The 23112-nt window shown below is 46.1% G+C and overlaps 3 protein-coding genes across 3 annotated transcripts; 2 read left to right on the top strand and 1 right to left on the bottom strand.

Moving 5' to 3' along the window:
* Positions 1-7942: 7942 nt before the first annotated feature.
* EI90DRAFT_3021054 (uncharacterized protein) lies at positions 7943-8277 on the top strand (the record flags this gene model as incomplete). The annotated part of the gene is made up of 2 exons (XM_039057601.1): positions 7943-7985; positions 8018-8277. 2 exons carry the CDS (start codon positions 7943-7945, stop codon positions 8275-8277), a joined length of 303 nt encoding a protein of 100 aa, XP_038909703.1.
* Positions 8278-15169: 6892 nt separating this feature from the next.
* EI90DRAFT_3293280 (uncharacterized protein) lies at positions 15170-15567 on the bottom strand (the record flags this gene model as incomplete). Its single annotated transcript, XM_039067370.1, has 2 exons — positions 15170-15346; positions 15386-15567. The coding sequence occupies 2 exons, from the start codon at positions 15565-15567 to the stop codon at positions 15220-15222; spliced, it is 309 nt and encodes a 102-aa protein (XP_038909702.1). The 3' UTR covers positions 15170-15219.
* Positions 15568-22046: 6479 nt separating this feature from the next.
* Positions 22047-22703, top strand: EI90DRAFT_2711351 (uncharacterized protein). Its single transcript, XM_039053500.1, has 2 exons — positions 22047-22249; positions 22319-22703. The coding sequence occupies exons 1-2, from the start codon at positions 22207-22209 to the stop codon at positions 22612-22614; spliced, it is 339 nt and encodes a 112-aa protein (XP_038909701.1). The 5' UTR covers positions 22047-22206; the 3' UTR covers positions 22615-22703.
* Positions 22704-23112: the final 409 nt, after the last annotated feature.

Below are 23112 nucleotides of genomic sequence, written 5' to 3'. Positions count from 1 at the left end.
AGAAGCCTTTGGACATGAAGGCCACTGGGTGGAACTCTCCATCCTCTTGGAGCTGAGAGAGTACTGCTCCTGTGGCGAAGTTCGAGGCGTCACATTCTAGCCTGAAGCGGCCAGAGTCGGAGGGGAAGGTGAGGACTGGCGCTGAGGTGATGGCTTCCTTCAATCCATCAAACGCCCTTTGTTCCTCCCTGCCCCAGGTCCACTGCTTGGACTTCCTGGTGAGTGCATGGAGAGGTCGGGCTTTCTCAGAGAAGTCCTGGATGAACCGGCGATAGAAGTTTACGAACCCAAGGAAGGACTGGACTTCCTTGACCTTGGTGGGCGCTGGCCAATCAGTCACTCCTCGCACCTTCACTGGGTCCATGGCGACGTGGTTCTCCGAGATGACTAGCCCCAGATAGTTGATCTTCTGCTGTTCAAACTTGCACTTTTCCGGTTTGAGGAATAGTCTCCGGTTCCTCAGGGTGGTAAGGACTTCTCGGACGACCTTCCGGTGCTCTTCCAGGGTAGATGTGAACACTAGGATGTCATCCATGTAGCAGATGACAACCCCTCGGTCTATGAAGTCTCGGAGAATATCATTCATCATCATTTGGAAGGTGGCAGGGGAGTTGCACAGTCCAAAGAACATTACCATCGGCTCGAACAACCCTTGGTTAGTGGCAAAGGCAGCTTTCCACTCGTCCCCTTCTTTGATGCGGACATTGTTGAATCCCCATCTCAGATCGAGGGCTGAGAACCACTTGGCTGTGCGGAGTCGGGTGAGGATGTCGGAGACGAGGGGGAGGGGGTAAGAGTTCTTGACCGTAATTTCATTCAGTTTCCGGTAGTCCTGGACCAGCCTCAGGGAGCCATCCTTCTTTTTTACAAAGAACACCGGAGCCCCCATGGGGGACTTAGATGGGCGGATCCGTCCATTGGCCAGATTTTCCCTAAGGAAGTCATCGAGTTCTCTCTGCTCTGTGGGCGACAATGGGAACGTCTTTCCCCGTGGTAGCTTGGCCTCAGGGATAAGGTCAATGGCGTGGTCCCAGGGTTTCCGAAGGGGTAGTTCATCAAAGGCCTCCTTTGAGAACACATCCTTGAAGTCTTGGTAGTGTTGCGGTACCATCTCTTCGAAGGGTTGTTCCCCTGAGGTGGCATCCTGAGCCTCCTGGGCTAGCCGCTGCGATGGGGTGGTAGTCGCTCTCAGGTCGTGCCCCCACCCAGGGGGGATTACCGCAGCGTACACCCCATCCCCAGGTTCCAGTGTGAGGTCCGGGTCCTTTGGGGTCACCGGCCGTGGCCTGAGGCCTCGGCAGGCAGGTGGGCATCGGGACATGGTGATTCTCTGCCGGGCCCAGTCCACTTCCGGGTTGTGGTGCAGGAGCCACGAGTGACCAATGATGACCGACTGACGGCCTAGGTTGGTTACTGCAAATCGGGCCCACTCTGTGTGCCGACCGAAGCTAAGGAGCGCTTCTACCTCTTCCGTGATGGACCCATTCTCGTTTAGGGTGCTGTCCACATTGTGGACTGGGACCGGCTGGGGGAGGGGGATGGTCTCCAGGTTGTGTTTTCGGACAAAGTCACGACTTATGAACATCCCTGTAGCTCCCAAGTCTAGCAGGGCAGAGGTGGTGACTGAGGCCAGGGACGTGGTGGCAGTCAGCTTCACCAGGAGATTAAGGGATCGGGGGGGGCGCTTGGACAGTACGTAGATCGCAGGTGGGGGGACGGCCACTTCGGCTACTGTGTCTGGGGAGCTGTTCCTTGTGGGGTTAGTGGGTGTGGCTTTTCTTTTCTTAGCAATCACTCGGTGTAGTTTAGGTCGCACAGTAGTTTTGGGATTACCATGGTATCTACATGCGGATACAGTGATGCTGGGGGGCAGCCAGGGCACATCCTTCACCGGTCGCCTTCTCAAAAATCCTCAGCTAGTTCCTCCCCCGCTTCCTCCACTTTTTCCTGATCCGGTCCCTGAGGGTGGTCCCTTAGTAGGTCCACAATCGCCCGGAGGTCTTCCAGGGCCAGGCGAGCTCGCTGGGGTCTCGGTCTCGGGCAGTGTCGGGCCACATGCCCTGGTTGGTTGCAGTTGAAGCAGAGACCCACTCGTCTCTGCTCCTCCCGGGGAGGGCGCATGCGGTCCAGGTCCATAGGCTGGGGACCTGGCTTTGGGGTCGGGGTCGGGATGGTGGCTGGGGTGGTGGGGCGCACGGGTGCTGGAGCAGGTTGGGAGTGGAAGGGGGATGGCTTGGTGACTGGGAGGCGAGGTTGGGTGGCTTGGAATCTCCGCCATTGGTTGTCAAGAACTGAGGCCTTGTGCTTCCACTCAGCCCAGGTTGTGGGCATGGGCCGGAGGCGGTAGATGCTCTCAAGGAGCCGGGGGTGGAGGGCATGCTCGAAGCGGTCCACCAGGGCAACGTCTCCCATCCGTGAAACAGGGCCATACAGCTCAAACTGCTGGATCAGTTTGTCCACTGGTTCATTCCCCTGTCAGAGCGAGACGAGTTTCTGGCAGGCAGTGGCTTGGCGGTTGGGGTCAGCAAACATAGAGTCCAGCTCCGCAGCGAAGTCATCGAAGGTAGTGGCTGGGGCCCCTGGGGCCAGGAGGGTATTGATTCGTTGAGTAGCCCATGGCCCTGCCGTGCCTCCTTTCATGTAGGAGAGGACAAATAGGACTTGGCTGCGTTCGTCTGGGAACTCCGTGTGCCGCATGCTCATGTAGAGCCCGCACTCGGCCTTGAAATGGTCTAGGTCATCTTGGGACCCGGAGAATGGGGTGGGGGTGGCCACTTTAGGCGGTTTTGGGACTGGGGCATGATGGAGGGGTGGAGGGGCTGTGGCTGCAGGTTGCCCTTGAGTGGTCAGCTGGGCCTGGAGGTCCCGGAGCTGGCGTGTCAGCTCTGCAATCTGTTCCTCTAATGACATCGGGGTGGGGGGTGCGACTAGGTTTAACCCTTCTTCTGCTGTCAGGGCCCGGCCCTCGTTCCGTGATGGGCCCAGGGGGATCCTCCGAGTCGCTGGGGTATCTAGTCCCAGTCCGAGGTCTTCAAACTCACTGAGGGGGCTAGCCCCAGCCTTCACAGGAAATGAGTTGAGAAGAAGGGTAACCTTCTCAACCTCCTGTGAAGCCGCTACAAATGGGAGCCGGGAACTATACAGTTTTCGGCTCTTTGCCGACTTTCCATAATTGGCACCCCCCCCGTGGGAAGATTCTGGGCGAGCTGCTCGCCCAGAAAGTTCCCACGGTTGTGGCTGTGATGGTTTCTGGGCGAGTAACTCGCCCAGAACGTTCCCACGGTCTGCATGCATGCGGGATTGTGGAACAGTGAAGGGAAAAACAGGAGAAAATGGGGGAAGGGTACCTGAGGGTGTGTGGGGTCAGGGGCTGTGCCCTGACACCCGAGACTGGCTGACACACGCTCCCGACCAAATCGAAGAGTTCCACCAGGCACACCCCCAAGCCCCAGGGAGAGAAAGGGAAAACCCCCTGGCCACTTCGAGGCGAAGCGGCTTAAGGAGGGGGTGATGTCAGGGCACACCCGCCTGACCCGCCTCCACCCGGACCCACCTCACCCAGTACCCCTTCTCCCACCCTGCACCCTTCCTTCATATCCCTTCCCCCTCTATCCCTCTCCCATTTCTATTTCTATTCCACATGGACGACCTTTCCCTTATATCTATGTATTATTGACCTGCCCGCAACGCGCACACGACATGCCTAGCCCCGGACGACCCTGGACAGCTCTAGGGTGCAACCTAGTGTGCACACGTGCAGCATACGCCCTCAGGATCCCCCATGGGGACACCTGGGTGACCGTGGCTGTATGCGGGGTGATGTGGCGGACCTCATGTGACCCAAGCTGCATGTATATAAACACACCTGGGGTGGGAACTGAAGAAGTAACCTTCTTCTCAACATTCCCACTTCAGGTAAGTAGCATAGTTTCCCTTTTTAATAATAACTCAACATTCCCACTTCAGTCTAAGTGGCCAGGGATCGCTGTCCCACATCGGGCCTGCCAGTACACATGCCCGATCTACCCCCCGTGAGGTCCTCAGCACCGGACGCTACGCCCGGACCGCCTCAACCCCGGACGCGTCCCTGACAGGATCAAGCTCGATGGAGCAGGTACGCAGAGATGTACCACCGAGTATTTAGGAAGCGCGGAAGGAACTGCGGAACCCATAGATGTGTCCAGTTTCCACGAGGGACAGCTGCAAGCATATAGTACCATTTGGCTGAAAAGAAGAGCCACGAATGATTTTGACAGGAGAAGGTGGCACTGGGAAATCACGAGTGATACATCCAGTGATGGAGTATTCCAAACACATAACGCTGCAGATATGTAAGATTGCAGTGGGAGCTTACACAGGGATAGCAGCGAGTTTTATTGGTGGTAAGATGCAGCATGTCCTTTTTGAATTAAGTGTGCAGGGAGTAAGGATGCCAAGTGGGCGGAAGATTGAGGAGCTTCCACGAGTGTGGTAGCCAATGGAATATCTGATTATCGACGAGTTTTCGATGGTGTCACGAACGCTATCTGCACGAATGTCCACGATTCTGGGGCTAATCCATCAGCATAATAAGCAACAACGAAATCTCGGGGAGGGTTGGGTGTCATCATCTGTGGGGATTTCCATCAATTCAAAGCAGTAGGACAAGGTGGAGGCGCACCACTTTACTGCAGTAGTTTGCTTAACACAAGGTCAAAACGTCAAAGAGGATTGGGACTTATCGTGGAACTGGCAGTTGATTGCAAAGTGATAATCATGATGAACATCAGCACTGACATGGATATCGTGAACAAAGCAAGGGGCAAATCTTGGCAGATCGATGTGAAGTCATGCCTGAAAGGTGGGAAGAAATGAAGGTCTGAGCTGGGTGTTGGTCAGTATGAATCGATTCTGCATTGAAGACCTCGGCGCTAACACGATCCCATTGTTCCCGGTAACAAGCACATTTGAACTGTTCACACGGAAGCTAGGGTGAAGTTCAACCTCGACAAGTGACATTGTCGGACTTAGCACACAGACTACTGTCCACAAGGGCAAACATTCAACACTTATGAGATGGTAACGTGAAAGCAACGTGATTAGGAGAGAAGTAACCGATATAACCGATACAGTCATTCACCCCTCAATGAGACACACTGTCGTAATGTAGGGATTCCTGATAAGGCAATCCGCTTACTTCAGCGGTTATACTCGCAAGACCAGAGGTAAGCTAGAAACTTTTCTGATAATTTTGCTCAACGCACGTCTGTGCATATTTATACATACACAAAATGTATTACAATGATATTATACGTAAAGTAAGTAGCTGTGCAAGCGCGCGTACGCAAGCACAGACAGGGCAGGAATATTCTGGCGATTTCCCACAACAATCCAGAATCCCCCGGAAGGTTCCGGTGACTCGTGACTTCAACACACACCCCCAATGATAAATCACCACATAACTTCCGAGCCCCCACACCCTTTGTGATGAGATTTGGTCTGTATATAAGTCGTTGCTAGGACTACTTATGTACCGAGTTTGATGTCAAGCAGGCAAGAAGTAAAGGAAAAAATCGAGGAAACATAGGGAACTTGGGTGTGAGGAGTTGCCATGCTTGCAACTTAACCACTCCAGTTTCATTGCTCTCTTCATCTTACCAATAGCTAGCCAGACAGATAGTGAGCAAAAGGCCAGTGTTACACGTGCCAGTATTTGTTTGTTTTGATGAGACACAGAACCTAAGTTGGAAGCATGTTTTCATCCATTACCCAAACAATCTGTAAATTAAATCACCATTCCCACATCCCCCAACCCCAATATTGCTTTGCTTGCTTCTTTTGACAAATGGTCTGGCATGCCAACTCTTTGGAGCGCCGTAGGCAGCTTGCAGCTGAGGCAGCAGAGCTGCACATGCAGAACACCATCATTTCATATAGATCTCAGGTCCTGGATGCAACACAAAATCACAAAAAAGCTCCCAGCACCAGGGAACATGCTTCTAATTGTGATGTTTCCTATTCTACATTCATGCGGAGGCTGAGTGGTGGGAAAAGTCGGCTCGAGGCCTCAATAAACCGGTCGTGGCTGAATCAGATTGAGAGTGACACCCTGGTGGAATTCCTTCTCCTTATGTCTGACCGTGGATTCCCTGCTACCCGTGATTGTGTGAAGGAATATGCCTTGGAAGTTGCCCAGATACGCCACCCAAACCTTACTGGGCTCGGTAAAAATTGGGTTGATGGCTTTCTAGTACACAACAAAAACCGACTTGATGCCAAGTGGAGTACCAACCTTGAAAGTATTCAGGGTGGTGCTGTAAATCCTGCAGCTGTGCGACACTGGTTCCAGCTGTCACAAGCTCAGTATGACCATTTCAAATTTAGACGTGAGGATATCTATGCAATGGATGAAAGCAGCTTCCCATTTGGGAAAGTCATTGCACGCAAGATGACAAAAATAGCACACATTCAATGTGATGGGAACCATGAGAATGTGAGCGTGATTGTAACTGTCTGTGCAGATGGCACTTCAGTGCCTCCAGTTGTCATCTTTAAAGGGCAGAATGTGAACTCCAAGTGGTTGAAGGACAATCCTTTGGAGGCCGCGTGAGTTTCTTATCCATAATATCACTGCACATGCTTATACTTCCACTTTCTAGGGTCACTGTTTCAGAGAAAGGGTGGACAGACAATGAGATTGGCCTTGATTGGCTTCAAACTCTTAATGCTGCTACACAGGGAAAAGCTGCTGGCCACCCCTGTCTTCTCATAGTGGATGGACATAACTCGCACTACAGCCTTGACTTTATAACCTATGCACACAACCACAATATCATCATTATATGTTATCCTGCACACACAACTCATGTCCTTCAAGGACTCGATGTCATCATATTCTCCCTCTTGAAGTGGAGCTTCTCTAAACAATGGGACACATTCAACTTGCAAAATTACCCCAAAAAACTGAACAAGTCATCATTCTTATTGGTCTTTGGCCACACATGGATGGAGGCTGTGAACTCAACTCACATTATCACCAGTTTCTGAGTGACTGGTGTCTACCCTGTTTGTTATAAAAATGGGGCCTAATTGGCCCATTTCTATAGCGTCTGGGTGCAGGAGGGGGCCGTGACATTGAGAAGATGTTACAATTAATGTAACAGATGTTGTAACAGTGGGGTTTACAATAACATGGACATCGGGTGTTTTTGGGTGGTAATAGTTGGTTAGGTTGTTATTATTTTCATATCACATGACTTTGTACTGTACAGAGCCCATAAGAGGCTAGAAATGGGAAATTCCCATTTCCATAACACTGTTAATCCCTCCATCATCCACCCTGAACAACTTGCTCCAAGCATTGAACATTCCACCCGGGGAGACCTTCCCCTCCCTGTGACCTCACCTGTTAAGCACATTATGCACTTTCATGGTCAGCTGATGGCCCATGTGTACCAGCGTGATGATACCCCCTCACTGATGGATGACTTGCAGAATGTTCAGATGTACCTAGGGGGTCATGATGGAACATACAGCAAAGTGGATAATAATGAGTGTGATGGACCGATCATTAATCCCTTATTGTTTGCTGTGTCTCAGACAACACATGTCCACATGCCACTGCAACCTTCTGGCTCAGATGCTGCAACAGTCAACACTTGTTGTCAAACTCCTACCTTCCCTCCTTCCTACTCTTGGGCAAAGAAGCGTGCTGTTGATGACCTGGAACATATTATGTCATTCTCCTCATCCTCAAATTCTATTGTATCTTCCTCACCTCTTTGTTCAACCTTTAAACTACCTGAACATGCATATGGGCACCTCAGCGATCTTCCTCCTATCAATTGGGATCTGATACATGATCACAACTCAGAGCACAAGACTCACCCTGAATTGATGAAGGAGATCAACGAAATGTGACATGAGTTTTGGAAGGCAAAGACACTGGTAGAAAGAGCTGTTAATGTGGTGGATGCAGCAAATGCCCAGTTGGCATTGGGAGGAATGTATGTGTCTAAATCACAGACACAACTTCTAGTGCAGGAGGAATTGGAAAAGTCAAAAGAGAAAGAGGAAGGTGGACGTATCAAGGGAACGTTCAGCCACGTTGTGACACATGAAGGTTTTTTGAGGGATCAAGCTGAGCACACTCAACAGAGGCTGGATGAGGCCGAGCTGGAGAAGCTGAAGGAGGAGGCCAAGGAGGGATGGAGAAAGTTCAATGAGACACAGAAAGCAGAGGTGGTGAAATGGCAAGAGGAAAAAGAGTGCTGGCAAAGCCATCGGAAATCCAAATGAGGGGTTGGATGGCTCAGAATTATCCACAGCTCCAGCAGAACAAGCCCCCTGCAATGCTGGAGGTGCCAGGGTGTGCTGAACAAGTGGCTGATGGGGTCAGCAGGGGTCCAACATGAGCATGCGAACGCACTGTCACACTCTGTCACAGGTCACCACTGAGGGGTGAAAGCGCCCATTTCATACTCACTCCCATACTCACTTCATGACAGGACTCCACTCAAAATATTGCTGGCCACTGATTCATATTTACGTTCTTCATGTTATTCAAATTTATCAATTTTTTTCATGGAACTTCATTACACTGAGGCCTGGATTAGTGAAATCTGCACCATTGGGGGGTGAATGACTGTAAGTGTGCGAGAAAATATTCACACGTTTTCAGCATCAGAAGTTATGTAATTGTGGGCTGGGGAAGTGACTCTGCTGTGCAGGTAATATGTACGTCATAGCTGTTCTGCTCTTCGTAAGGTGCACTACTAAGCGGTTCAAAAGATATTGCCTGAAATTAGTATTGCCGGTACGCAAAAATAGAATAAAAATAGTTCCTCCTGATGTCCACAGAGGGAATTAGAGCAGTGTAAAAAACCACTTTAAAGATGGTAAAATACCCTTATCTTTACTACGAGTTGAGTAGTATTTTATCATCAAGTGTGAAGTGTTTTACCAAGATTCCATTATCACAATAGCGTGAGTAAAAGATGCACCTTTTTGTTGTTTTTTAATTGTTTTATGATGGTAAACTGACCGTTTATCATCGTCCTGTTTGGTATGTTACTTCATGGGGTAGGTAATTTGCGACAACTCATGGTTGGTGAAAAACACGAGAATTCAGGGTTATTTATACTTATAACGGTGGTAGTTTACAACGACAATAGCCTTCAGTTTATTAGGCTGTACTTATGCAAAATAGCGGTATGATCGGAGCGGTGGCAAGCCAGAGATGAGGAATTGGAAAAGCGCGCAAGAGATGAGGCCAGAAACAGACACGAATCAGACCAGTGAGCAAGATGCAAAGAAGAGCTGTCACAGTGAGCGACGAGGAAATAGCACAACAGAATGCAGCAAAGTGTTTCGAGTTTGGGGAGCACAAGGTGCGGGGTGAGTTTGATTTGAGAGTAAAATTGCATAGAGCACAAACTGATAAGTGAAGGGATTTCATCCCTTGCGCGTAGGTCGGGGCCTTGCCATCTGGGATGGGCCAGGCTCATTAGTGAGTTGGGTTCGGGCTTTCTTGGTTTGAGGGGCCGCCATGGAAACAGCTGCGGGAGTCCATTTTTTGCGATGGACGAAGCTGGCTTTGAATTACCGACTGGTTGGATACTATCATTGTCGCTATCAAATTCCAGCTGCCTTTGAGCATTTTGATCGCCTCCTGGAATAGAAATGAGGGGAAGATTAAATCAAAAATGATATGCATACGTTTTAACACCCCCACGCTTTGCGGATCCGCGTGCCGCTTTCCCACCATGGATCGGTGTGTCGGGTTTGCCCTATCTTGCTCTCAGCTTCGAGTCTGTTGTCTGGCTCTGACGATTCATTCGTCTCCTCTGCAGTAGGTAATGAGCGCATACCCAGATGACATGCCCCCAGAAAGTACTTACTAAGCATACGAATATGATTTCCTCGCGCATTTCTCACGACACTTTGGATCAAAAAGGGAAAGGATTGGGGAGATGGGAGTTACCTTGCTTATTGTTGGCGTCATGATGATTCCCTGGATAAAATAAATTGTTGTTAGCAAGGCACATCTCAGCAAATCACACGTAAAGACGCGTGGAAACACGTCCAAATACGAAGCCTCCATGAGGATTGGCATGAGTACAGCTGGCGGCATGTACGGGTGTTCTGGTAGAACTATAAGCACTTACTAAGTGCTACCTCAAGAAAGAATTACTGTAGAATGGTAGGTGGAGGCTTGGAGATAGGTGTAGGGGATTTGAGAGTTGATATGAGAGTCCAGATGAGGGAGATGGGGACGAAGTAAGGACCGGAAACTGCCGAGAAGCCGTTTGATCGATTTAAGTCCTAAGCGCCAAGTGTATGCCCCGGAACAGCAATTTGTCCCTGCTGTAATGCAGTTGGCCTCAGAGCGTACAATTATACGGCATATCCAGTTTTCCGGCCCGGACATACTTGATGCACTTGAGCCAACACCCAAGCACGACTCCGACAATTCCGACCACAGTTTCAGTGAATAGTGGCGCTTATTCGGACGTGGAATTATCGCCCACTTCTTTCACTACGCTCTCTGACACCACCCAAATCATTGCACTTTCGTCCGTATCGTCAGTCTGTGGCCGGTTCTGTTATGGGACAAATTCTGGCCGTCGTTGGGCTATCATTGATCGCAGCGGCAAGCTTGCGAGGCCAATTTTTAGTGTGGATGATGATGGCTAGCTGAACGTCAACTCTCCGCATCGAATGTGCATCCCAACTCATGTAAAATCCATTGCACTCAAGAGACTATCGATTGAGTTGTGTTTTACAACGTTCCAACTGTGGTATTTAACTTCACTGCGCATTCTGTCGTAATTTACCTCCTTCAAAATACCACCAAAACGTCCGTAAATGGTTAAAAACTACAAGTATTGTGATTTTTTACGACAGTTTACTTCCCACAGTGTGTCCAGGCCCCTCCGCTCGCTTAAACACAAATGCCCCGGACATGCCGATCATCAAGACCCCCGGGAAGCGCACACACAATTCCAAAACATGTCCGTGCACCCACACATCGAATTAAGACAAAGATGTAAGGAAGAAACAAGAAAGAGTAAAGTGATGATAACTCAGACACTGAGCTTGAAATTGAGAAACATGACCGGTTGCGAGATTCTTCCGATGCTCATGGCTTGCGCTAGGGATCGAGCGCTGGGGAAAAGCCTGAAATGACACTGAGGAATCCGATCTTCGAGGGACACGTACAAGCCGCTTGGTTGGTGGTTTGACGACGACGTTTGAAAACATTACAAGTAAGCATTTACACCCTGTTGTGTTGTCCAGAGTTGAACCGCCATTCTTAGTTGTCGTTCATTGGAATTTCTAGCGCTGCGTGAGGAGAAGGTCGGATGACAGTTTATAACCCAGTGAATCTACTAGCTTATGTAGACGATGTCGTTTCACCTATATAGCTGCCTAGCGCTAGCTGTACTGTTGTTTGATGACGGTATTATCACTCTACATAGCAAGTTCATGCAACGGAGCAAAGCACGGGCTCGCATAACCGGTCCGACGAGACATATAAAGGCAGCAAAACACATATGCGATCTCAAGCTAGGTTTGGAAGTTACTGCACCCGGCCCGTAGCGCGCACCCCATGCAGATGAAAGTTGATCGATGCAGGCGTCCCGCGGGTTGCTAGGCCCCACAAGTCAGATGGGACACTAGTACCTACTACTTTTTCCGACATGAGGCTAGGTAGTAGTAGTAAGGCATAAAATATTTGCCAATCCCGTCCTGCAAGAATGATCACTTCCCGTGAACGGCGAATGTGATTGCGAGCTCGTGATGACGCCATCGACCCCAGATAAGGAATAAGGGGGCAAGTGCCAGATGACCGTGAGATTGCTACATCCAGACTAAATCGATTACATAATAAATAGGACCTAGCTTCTAACGACTTCGTAAGAAACTAGAGACCTTAAACCCGTGGGGTGCTCGTTCCTCGCACACCCACGCGTTCTTCGGTCTCTAGCTCCTGCGGAGGGCATCGGGGCTGCGCCCCGAACCCCCCTGGGGCGTTGCCCCAGACCCCATTGGGGCTCCGCCCCATGCAATGACATCCTTGTTATTATTGTTCCCCATGTGCTAAAGAAATAATGAGATATATGGTGATTATTTATGCACCAAGGGGCCAGCCCCTTGAACCCCTGCTCCTGCGGAGAGCTATTGGGGCGTTGCCCCAAGCCCCACTCCTGCGGAGAGCCTGGGGCTGCGCCCCAAACCCCCCTGGATATATTTGATTATTTTTTACACCAAGGGGCCAGCCCCTTGAACCCCTGCTCCTGCGGAGGGCCATCAGGGCCTTGCCCCGAACCCCACTCCTGCGGAGAGCCTTGGGGCTGCGCCCCAAACCCTGCGCTGCCAATCATACACAGGAATGAGAAATGCCTTTCCCTCTTGGCAATGCACTGGGAGTGAGGCCCTGTTTTCCTTCATTTCCTGCCCATTTCTGCAAACCCACCACCCCAACTGATCAAGTTTTGTCTGTTATTCCTTTGTAAGTTTATAAAACAGTGTTCCCCATATTGCCATGAATTCTTTTGGATTTTATTTTATGGAGAGCACCTTGCTTTTATTTTTCTGTCTTTTTATTCCATGTTGCCGTGAATTTTCTGGATTTTATTTTATAAAAAATTTATTTTCCTTTGTTGTCCCACACTGCCGCAATTTTTTCAGATTTTATTTTATACAGAACACCTTGGTTTTATTATTTTTGGATGTTTCTGTTTGATGTTGTTCCAAGTTGCCATGAATTATCTCAAATTTTACCTTATATAGAACCCCTCATTTGATTCTGCTCCAGATTTTAATTATTCAATTAGTATTTATCTATTTATTTTACATGCTAATGGCGAAATACAAAGAAAAAAACAGTACCACCATTTATAATACATGCCAATTTCGAAAACATAACCAAACATAACTAATACAACACCACTATTACTATTATTATCTAATTGTATATGCTAATTAGTGAAAACAACAAAAAACAATAACTAATACAACAGCAAAACTGCTACTACTACTACTATTTATTAATAACTAATTAGCGAAAACAACCAAAAAAAAAAAATAACTAATACAACAACAACAACAAACAACTACTACTACTATTTTTATTTTATTATTATTTTATTACTATTTACGATTATTATGACCTATTTATCTACTTTTATTTACCTATCTACCTATTTTATCTATTTATCTACCTATTTTTACATGCCAAAGTCACATGGGAGCAAAAAAGAATTGCTCCCATGGGGGGTTTGAACCGGTTTTGAGTGGGGGTATTAGTACTTTTTCGCATATGTCTGTGCGCGGAAAAAGTTGTGGGAGGTTAACCTCATTACTCACGTGAATTTCCTTAAACTGAACATATACACGTGATTTTCACATAAATCTCTCATATCTCTGTCAGTTCTCATCCGTTTCTCGTCGGGTTTTGTTCCATGGGTGCGTCTCAATGTCCTCTACATGTTGTATTATTGGTCCGACTCGTCGTTCGGCGATCCTGAGGAGATTACGGCGATTTATCGCATTCCCATGCACAAACTGTATAGTAATCTATTATATCTCGCTGGATACTTTACCAAATGTTTTAAAAATTTGCGTACTAATTTATATATTATCAACGCAAGTTTTTGACATTTTTCCATATTTTTTTTAACATGCCGTGAGGCACTGGAAGACGTTTCCCACGCACAGACCATGCGCGGAGCAGACACTACATTCGTATCTCTGTCAGTTCTTATTCGTTTCTCCTCGGGTTTTTTTCAACGGGCGCGTATTAAATTCTCCTACAATGTGTATTATTACCCCAACCTGATACTTTGCGATCCTGAGGGTGCCAAGTGGAATTTAATGGAATAATTTATCATATCTCACTTGATATTGCACCAAATGTCCTGGAATTTTGCGAGCTATTTTATATAGTATTAGCGCAAGTACTTGGTATTTTTACAGATTTTTAAAACATCTGTAAGGTGCTGGGGACCGTTTCCCACGCACAGATCATGCGCGGAGCTGACACTGGATTTGTATCTCTGTCAGTTCTTATTCGTTTCTCTTCGGGTTTTTTTAACGGGCGCGTGTCAATGCCCTATACAATGTGTATTATTACCTTAACCTGATATCTTGCGATCTTGAGGGTGCCAAGTGAAATTTAATGGACTAATTTATCATATCTCGCTTGATACTGCACCAAATGTTTTGAAAATTTGCATGCTACTTTAAATATTATTAACCCAAGTACTTGATATTTTTACATATTTTTAAAACACCTGTGAGGTGCTGGAGAACGTTTCCCACGCACAGATCACCCGCGGAGCTGACAGTGGATTGGTATCTCTGTCAGTTCTTGACCGTTTCTCGTCGGGTTTGCTGCAATGGGCCCGTACTAACATTTTATGCATTTGGTATTATTAGTGCAAGTCGTGAATCAGCATGAGTGAGGAGGTGGAACGTTTTTTCCACAATAAACCATGTACATAATTTTCTCTGTCAATTTCCATTCGTTTTTCGTCGGGTTTCTTTTCATGGGCTTGTATTAACTCCTTGGCCATTCTATATTATTGGTGCAAGCTGCGAATGAGCGCGTATGAGGCGGTAGGACGTGTTTTTACATTTTTTCACAAAAAAACCATGTACATTCGTATCTCTGTCAATTATCATTCGTTTTTCGTCGTTTCTTTTTGTACATGCTTGTATCAACGTCCTTGTTATTTCATATTATTGTCGTACATCTCAAATGAGGGTCTATGAGGCGGTGGGACGTTTTTTCACATTTTTTCACACACAAAAGACATGTACATGCATATCTCTGTCAAATCCCATTTGTTTTTCGTCGGGTTTTTTTTAATGAGCTTGGATAAACAGTCTCTCCATTTAGTATTATTAGCGTGCATCGTCAAACAGCCTGTATGAGGCTGTGGAGACTGTTTCCCACGCACACACCTCGCGCAGGGATGGGCCACACCCCATATCTCTCTCAGTTTTCAACCGTTTCGCATGGGGTTTTTTGCAATGGGTTCATGCCAACGTCCTCTCCATTCGTTATTATTTCCTTACTACAGGTCATCCAATGCAATGGCAAGATGCCACCTTGAGGCCTTCAGCGCGGGAAAAGCTTATATAATTACTTGGAATCAATACATTCAACCTGACTTCATTGTAGACTAGAGACCTTTAACCCGTGGGGTGCTCGTTCCTCGCACACCCACGCGTTTAGCGGTCTCTAGCTCCTGCGGAGGGCATCGGGGCTGCGCCCCGAACCCCCCTGGGGCGTTGCCCCAGACCCCATTGGGGCTCCGCCCCATGCAACGACATCCTTGTTATTACTGTTCCCCATGTGCTAAAGAAATAATAAGATATATGGTGATTATTTATGCACCAAGGGGCCAGCCCCTTGAACCCCTGCTCCTGTGGAGGGCCATCAGGGCCTTGCCCCGAACCCCACTCCTGCGGAGAGCCTTGGGGCTGCGCCCCAAACCCCGCTCCATTAGTCATGCACAGGAATGAGAAACACCTTCCCCAATCCACTGGGAGTGAGGCCCCTGCATTGTTTTTCTTCATTTTCTGGCCATTTCTCCAAACCCACCACCCCAACCACTCCCCATCACATGAAATCCCTTGTAAGTTTATAAAACAGTGTTCCCCATGTTGCTGTGAATTTTTTTGATTTTATTTTATAGAGAGCACCTTACTTTTATTTTTATTCTATACTGTCCCATGTTGCCGTGAATTTTCTGGATTTTAATTTGCATAGAATACCTTGGTATTATTTTTCTTGGCTTTCCCCCATTGCCGCAATTTTTCAGATTTTATTCTATATAGAATACCTTGGTTTTATTTTTGGATGTTTCTATTTCATGTTGTCCCACATTGCCGTGAATTTTTCGAATTTTACCTTATCTGGAACCTTAGTTCATTTGGTTCTGTTGTTGGAAACTCCGGATTTCAACTTACTTCTTATTTATTTATCTATTTTACATGCTAATAGCGAAAATACAAAGAAAAAAACAATACTACCATTTATTGTACATGCCAATTTTCGACAAAAAACAATAACTAATACAACAAAAATACTACTACTACTACTATTACTATAATTATTTATTTATTTATTCACTATTTACTACTATTATTATTATTATTATTATTATTATTTACGACTATTTTGACCTATTTATCTACCTATTTTATCTATTTATCTATCTATTTTATCTATTTTACATGCCAAAGTCGCATGGGAACAAAAAAGAATTGCTCCCATGGGGGGGTGAAAACCGGTTTTGAGTGGGGGTATTAGTACTTTTTCGCATATGTCTGTGCGCGAAAAAAGTTGTGGGAGGTTACACTCAATTCCTCACGTGAATTTCCTCAAACTAAACATATACACGTGATTTTTCACATAAACCTATCGTATCTCCCTCAATTCTCATCCGTTTCTCGTCGGGTTTTTTTCCCTGGGCGCGTCTCAATGCCCTCTACATGTTGTATTATTAGTCCGACTCGTCGTTTGGCGATCCTAATGAGATTATGGCGACTTTTCTCATTTCCCATGCACAAACTGTATGGTAATCTATTATATCTCGCTGAATACTGCACCAAATGTTCTATAATTTTACACCCTATTTTCTATATTATGAACGCAAGTATTACATATTTTCACATATTTCTATGACGTCTGTGAGGCACTGGGAGCGTTTTCCCACGCACAGATCATGCGCGGAGCTGACACTGTATTCTTATCTCTGTCAGTTCCTCCTTGTTTCTCTTCGGGTTTTTTTTCAATGGGCGCGTGTTAATGCCCTCTACAATGTTCATTATTACCCCAACTTGATATTTTGCGATCATGAGGGTGCCAAGTGAAATTTAATAGAATAATTTATCATATCTCGCTTGATACTGCACCAAATGCTCTGTAATTTTTCATGCTATTCTATATACTATCAACTCAAGTATGGCATATTTTTACATATTTTTAAAACATCTGTGAGGCGCTGGAGACCGTTTCCCACGCACAGATCATCCGCGGAGCTGGCACTGGATTGGTATCTCTGTCAGTTCCTATTCGTTTCTCTTCGGGTTTTTTTTAACGGGCGCGCATTAACTCTCTCTATAATGTGTATTATTACCTTAACTTGATATTCTGCGATCTTGAGGGTGCCAAGTAAAATTTAATGGAATAATTTATCATATCTTGCTTGCTACAGCACCAAATGTCCTGAAATTTTGCGAACCATTTCATATAGTATTAACGCAGGTACCTAATATTTCTCCATATTTTTAAAACATCTGTAGGGTGCTGGGGACCGTTTCCCACGCACAGATCAGCCGCGGAGCTGACACTGGATTGGTATCTCCCTCAGTTCTTGACCGTTTTCCGTCGGGTTTTTTTTAATGGGCCCGTATTAACTCCACTTTTATTTGTTATTGTTGGTGAAAGTCGTGAATCAGCGTGAATGAGGAGGGGGAACGTTTTTTTCACACATAAAGCATGTACATTAGTATCTCTGTCAATTTCCATTCGCCTTTCGTCGGGTTTTTTTTAACGGGCCCTTACTAACCCCCCGACCATTAAATATTATTGGTGCAAGTCGCGAATGAGCGTTCATGAGGCAGTAGGACGGATTTTCACAATATTTCACCAAAAAAAGCATGCACATTCGTATCTCTGTCAATTATGATTCTTTTTTCGTCGTTTCCTTTCGTACATACTTGTATTAACGCCATCGCCATTCTATATTATTGGCGCACATTGCGAATGAGGGTCTATGAGGCAGTGGAACGTTTTTTCACATTTTTTCACACACAAAAGACATGTACATGCATATCTCTGTCAAATCTTGTTCGTTTTTCGTCGGGTCTTTTTCAATGAGCTTGTATAAACAATCTCATCATATCCTATTATTGTCTTTAGTCATCAAATAGCCCGTATGAGGCCGTGGACACTGTTTCCCACGCACACACCTCGCGCTGGGATGGGCCACCACTCGTATCTCCCTCAATTCTCAACCGTTTTCCATCGGGTCTTTTGCAATGGAATCGCTCAAACGACCTCTCCATCTTTTATTATTACACCATGATAGGTCATCTAGTACAATTGTTAACATTGAAACAGGTCCCACGGCTCAGAGAACTGCATTGCTTACGTTAATTAAACTGTATTGACCCATTCAAAAACTGAATAAAACCATACATTCAAGCTGACTTTATTATATACGAGAGACCTTAAACCCGTGGGGTGCTCGTTCCTCGCACACCCATGCGTTCTTCGGACTCTAGCTCCTGCGGAGGGCATCGGGGCTGCGCCCCGAACCCCCCTGGGGCGTTGCCCCAGACCCCATTGGGGCTCCGCCCCATGCAACGACATCCTTGTTATTATTGTTCCCCATGTGCTAAAGAAATAATGAGATATATAGTGATTATTTATGCACCAAGGGGCCAGCCCCTTGAACCCCTGCTCCTGCGGAGAGCTATTGGGGCGTTGCCCCAAGCCCCACTCCTGCGGAGAGCCTGGGGCTGCGCCCCAAACCCCCCTGGATATATTTGATTATTTTTTACACCAAGGGGCCAGCCCCTTGAACCCCTGCTCCTGCGGAGGGCCATCAGGGCCTTGCCCTGAACCCCACTCCTGCGGAGAGCCTTGGGGCTGCGCCCCAAACCCCGCTCTATTAATCATGCACAGGAATGAGAAAAGCCTTTCCCCCCTCTTTGGCAATCCACTGGGAGTGAGGCCTTTTTATTTGTTGTTTTTCTTCATTTTCTGGCCATTTCTCCAAATCCACCACCCCAACCACCTCCCATCACATGGAATTCCTTTGTAAGTTGATAAAACAGTGTTCCCCATGTTGCCATGAATTTTTTTGATTTTATTTTATATAGCACACCTTCCTTTTATTTTTCTATCTTTTATTCTATGTTGTCCCATGTTGCCATGAATTTTCTGGATGTTTTTTTATATAAAATTTATTTTCCTTTGTTGTCCCACATTGCCGCAATTTTTTCAGATTTTATTTTATTCAGGACACCTTAGTTTTATTTTTTTTGGATGTTTCTGCTTCATGTTGTGCCATGTTGCCGTGAATTTTCTCAAATTTTTACCTTATATGGAACCCTTCATTTGATTCTGCTCCACATTTTAATTACTCAATTTTATTTACCTATTTATTTTACATGCTAATAGCGAAATACAAAGAAAAAGAGAGAGAATACAACAGTACCACCATTTATGGTAGATGCCAATTTCGAAAACATAACCAAACATGACTAATACAACACCACTATTACTATTATTACCTAATTATATTTGCTAATTAGCGAAAACAACCAAAAAAAAATAACTAACACAACAATACTATCATTACTTATTAAGAACTAATTAGTGAAAACAACCAAAAAAAAAAATTTAATACAACAACTACTACTACTATTTTTATTATTCGTTACTATTTACGGTTATTATGACCTATTTATTTATTTACCTATCTACCTATTTTATCTATTTATCTACCTATTTTACATGCCCAAGTCACATGGGAACAAAAAAGAGTTGCTCCCATGGGGGGGGTTGAACCGGTTTTGAGTGGGGGTATTAGTACTTTTTCGCATATGTCTGTGCGCGAACAAAGTTGTGGGAGGTTACACCCAATTGCTCACGTGAATTTCCTCAAACTAAACATATACACGTGATTCTTCACATAAACCTATCATATCTCTGTCAGTTCTCATCCGTTTCTCCTCGGGTCTTTTTCAGTGGGCGCGTCTCAATGCCCTCTACATGTCGTACTATTAGTCCGACTCGCCGTTTGGCGATCCTGAGGAGGTTTTGGCGATTTTACTCATTTCCCATGCACAAACTGTATGGTAATCTATTATATCTCGCTGAATATTGCATCAAATGTTCTATAGTTTTGCGTCCTATCTCATATATTATTGACGCAAAGATTTTATATTTTTCTATATTTTTTTTGACATCTGTGAGGCGCTGGAAGACGTTTCCCACGCACAGACCACGCGCGGAGCAGACACTACATTCGTATCTCTGTCAGTTCTCATTCGTTTCTCTTCGGATTTTTTTTAACGGGCGCGTGTTAATGTCCTATACAATCCGTATCATTACCCAAACTTGATATTCCGCGATTTTGAGGGTGCCAAGTGAAATTTAATGAAATAATTTATTATATCTCACCTGATACTGGACCAAATGTCCTGAGAATTTGCGTGATAGTTTCTATATTATCAACGCAAGCATTAAATATTTTTACATATTTTTAGGACATCTGTGAGGCGTTGGAGGCGGTTTCCCACGCACAGATCATGCGCGGAGCTGACAGTGGATTTGTATCTCTGTCAGTTCTTGACCGTTTCTCGTCGGGTCTTTTGCAAAGGGCTTGTACTAATTTTACCTTCATTTGTTATTGTTGGTGAAAGTCGTGAATCAGCGTTAATGAGGAGGGGGAACGTTTTTTCCACAAATAAAGCATGTACATAAGTTTCTCCGTCAATTTCCATTCGTTCTTCGTCGGGTTTCTTTTAATGGGCTCGGACCAACTTTTTGGTCATTCTATATTATTGGTGCAAGCTGCGAATGAGCGCGTATGAGGCGGTAGGACGTGTTTTTACATTTTTTCACAAAAAAACCATGTACATTCGTATCTCTGTCAATTATCATTCGTTTTTCGTCGTTTCTTTTCGTACATGCTTGTATTAACGTCCTCGTTATTTCATATTATTGTCGTACATCTCAAATGAGGGTCTATGAGGCGGTGGGACGTTTTTCACATTTTTTCACACACAAAAGACATTTACATGCATATATCTGTCAAATCTCATTCGTTTTTCGTCGGGTTTTTTTTAATGAGCTTGTATTAACAATCCCCTCATCTAATATTATTAGCACGCGTCGTCAAACAGCCTGTATGAGGCGTGGTCACTGTTTCCCACGCACACATTTCGCGCTGGAATGGGCCACCACTCGTATCTCCCTCAGTTTTCAACCGTTTTTCATGGGGTCTTTTGCAATGGAATCGCTCAAACGTCCCCTCCATCCTTTATTATTACACCAAGATAGGTCATCTAGTACAATTGTTAACATTGAAACAGGTCCCACGGCTCAGAGAACTGCATTGCTTACGTTAATTAAACTGTATTGACCCATTCAAAAACTGAATAAAACCATACATTCAACCTGACTTTATTATATATGGCAGAGCCAAAACACTAACGACGAGGATGGTGCTCTTCTTCGATTAGAATGTACGTCCCACTCTATGAATCAAGCATCGGCCATTATTACTGTATCGAGTGAACCCAATATACTTACTTTGCCTCAGCTCTCAGCAGAAGCCAGTGATAATGCCGCGGCGTCAGCAATATTGGGACTCCCATCTGGCATCAGGACGCGTCGTAAAAAAGCTCGTGTGCAGTACTCTGTGCTCGCCCCCTCGCCCTCTTCCCCCCGGTCATCCCAGGACCTGAGCTATTCGGTTCTATTTCTCGATACCGAATGCGGTTGGACCGCCCCTTCCGCTCCCAACCCCACCGAATATGGGACGATGTGTCGACAAGGCCACATGCACATGCTCACGAATCTTTATAAGGCTTTCTGTTTCATCGTCTTGGTGCGCGTCCACGTGCATGGATTGGCCATAATACATGGCTAATACAGCAAATCAGTCTCAGGCTATAGTAAGTATAGGATCAGCCACAAATATTAAGCCTGGGCCCCAAGGAGAACCATGCGCATGCGATAACAGCGTGTACCCCCCCCCCCCCCTTTTTTTCCTATGTTATATCAGACGTGAAGCCCTCTGTAGGGTTTCTTGTTGATCCAAGTCTCAGGCTTTGCCCTCCTCTCTCTCTCCCATCGTTGTCCTAACCTCTTGGAGGAATAATGTCAGAATCAAGGCTGCACGTACGTTGCGTCTATTGTCTTGACGTGCCTCTCTGACTGACCTTGAATTCGTATTAAGGGAACAGTACAATCTGATACTGAAACATGGGAAACGTTACGCGAAGCGATCGAAGTTATTAAGAGAGAGCTCGCCAAAGCCAGAGAGCTTTTAAAGAGTGTAACACGAGATCGATCGTCCTCCTTGCGACTAGTAATCTTACACTCTCATCCCCCCCCCCCTCCCTTGGTTCCAGCTATTCCGGATCATTACCGAACTACTGCGTCTTCTATCGGACGCTGTGAGGCCAGTGGTCATGGAGGCTTTTCACACATCGGCATCTACTGGTATTATCAATGGTACGCGACACCTGTCTCTGCTCCGCTCGTATGGCTCGCTGCTAAAAAGGAGGGTTATCCTTACTTCAGAGGGCCGTAGTTCTACTTTCTGGGACTGGATCAAATGGATGGGCAACGTCTTGCTAAATCTAGTTATCTACGTCGCTCCTCCAGTTACCGCGGTATGTCCATCACATATCGTATTCAACCCCCACCCCCCATTCTTACTTGAGCTATATTTGTACTTAGGCCCTTGCACCGCAATGGCTACCATTGGTTACAGTTGTTATCGCGATCGCGAAAGCTTGGAGAGGTTGAGAGGCCGGCTCGATCCCGATTTTCGCGCAAGCGCAAGCGCTCGCCGCCGTCACTCCTGGAATGGCTAAAAGAGGTGAAGATAAGGCCAGACACTTTGCATGGGATGGACTGCGAAAAAAAGACGGGGGGGACGGGGGGAGGGGTTCGGAAGGTGTCACTCACGTCGAACTCAGGAGGACGGTTTCAGGAGTACTGATTTTGACCATCGCGTGCGCGTTGATCGCACACAATGACACTACGCAGTGCTTAATGCAATGATCCATTTATGTATGTATGATTTTGCAGTACCGGTATTGCGTTTGTAACATCTTGGTAGAAAAGAGAAATCTCCTTCGCTAAAAAAAAATCGCAAAGGCCAGTACTGTTTTCAAGAATCGAGGGCTCCTCCAGTCAATAGTGCCTTCCCCAAGTTAATTTTAAGTTATACTGAAACGTCATGTCGATAGTCCACTCATGCCATGACCTCTATAATATAGACATCTCGCTTTCTACCGACCAAGACGTACGTACTATTAGGTTCGAACTGTGTTGCCAGTGGGCCGGGCCGGTAATTACGAGTCCCACCT

The sequence above is a fragment of the Cantharellus anzutake genome (assembly GCF_015039405.1).
Source record: "Cantharellus anzutake strain C23 chromosome Unknown EI90scaffold_99, whole genome shotgun sequence".
Classification (NCBI taxonomy): domain Eukaryota; kingdom Fungi; phylum Basidiomycota; class Agaricomycetes; order Cantharellales; family Hydnaceae; genus Cantharellus; species Cantharellus anzutake.
This window is presented reverse-complemented; position numbering and strand designations above follow the sequence as displayed.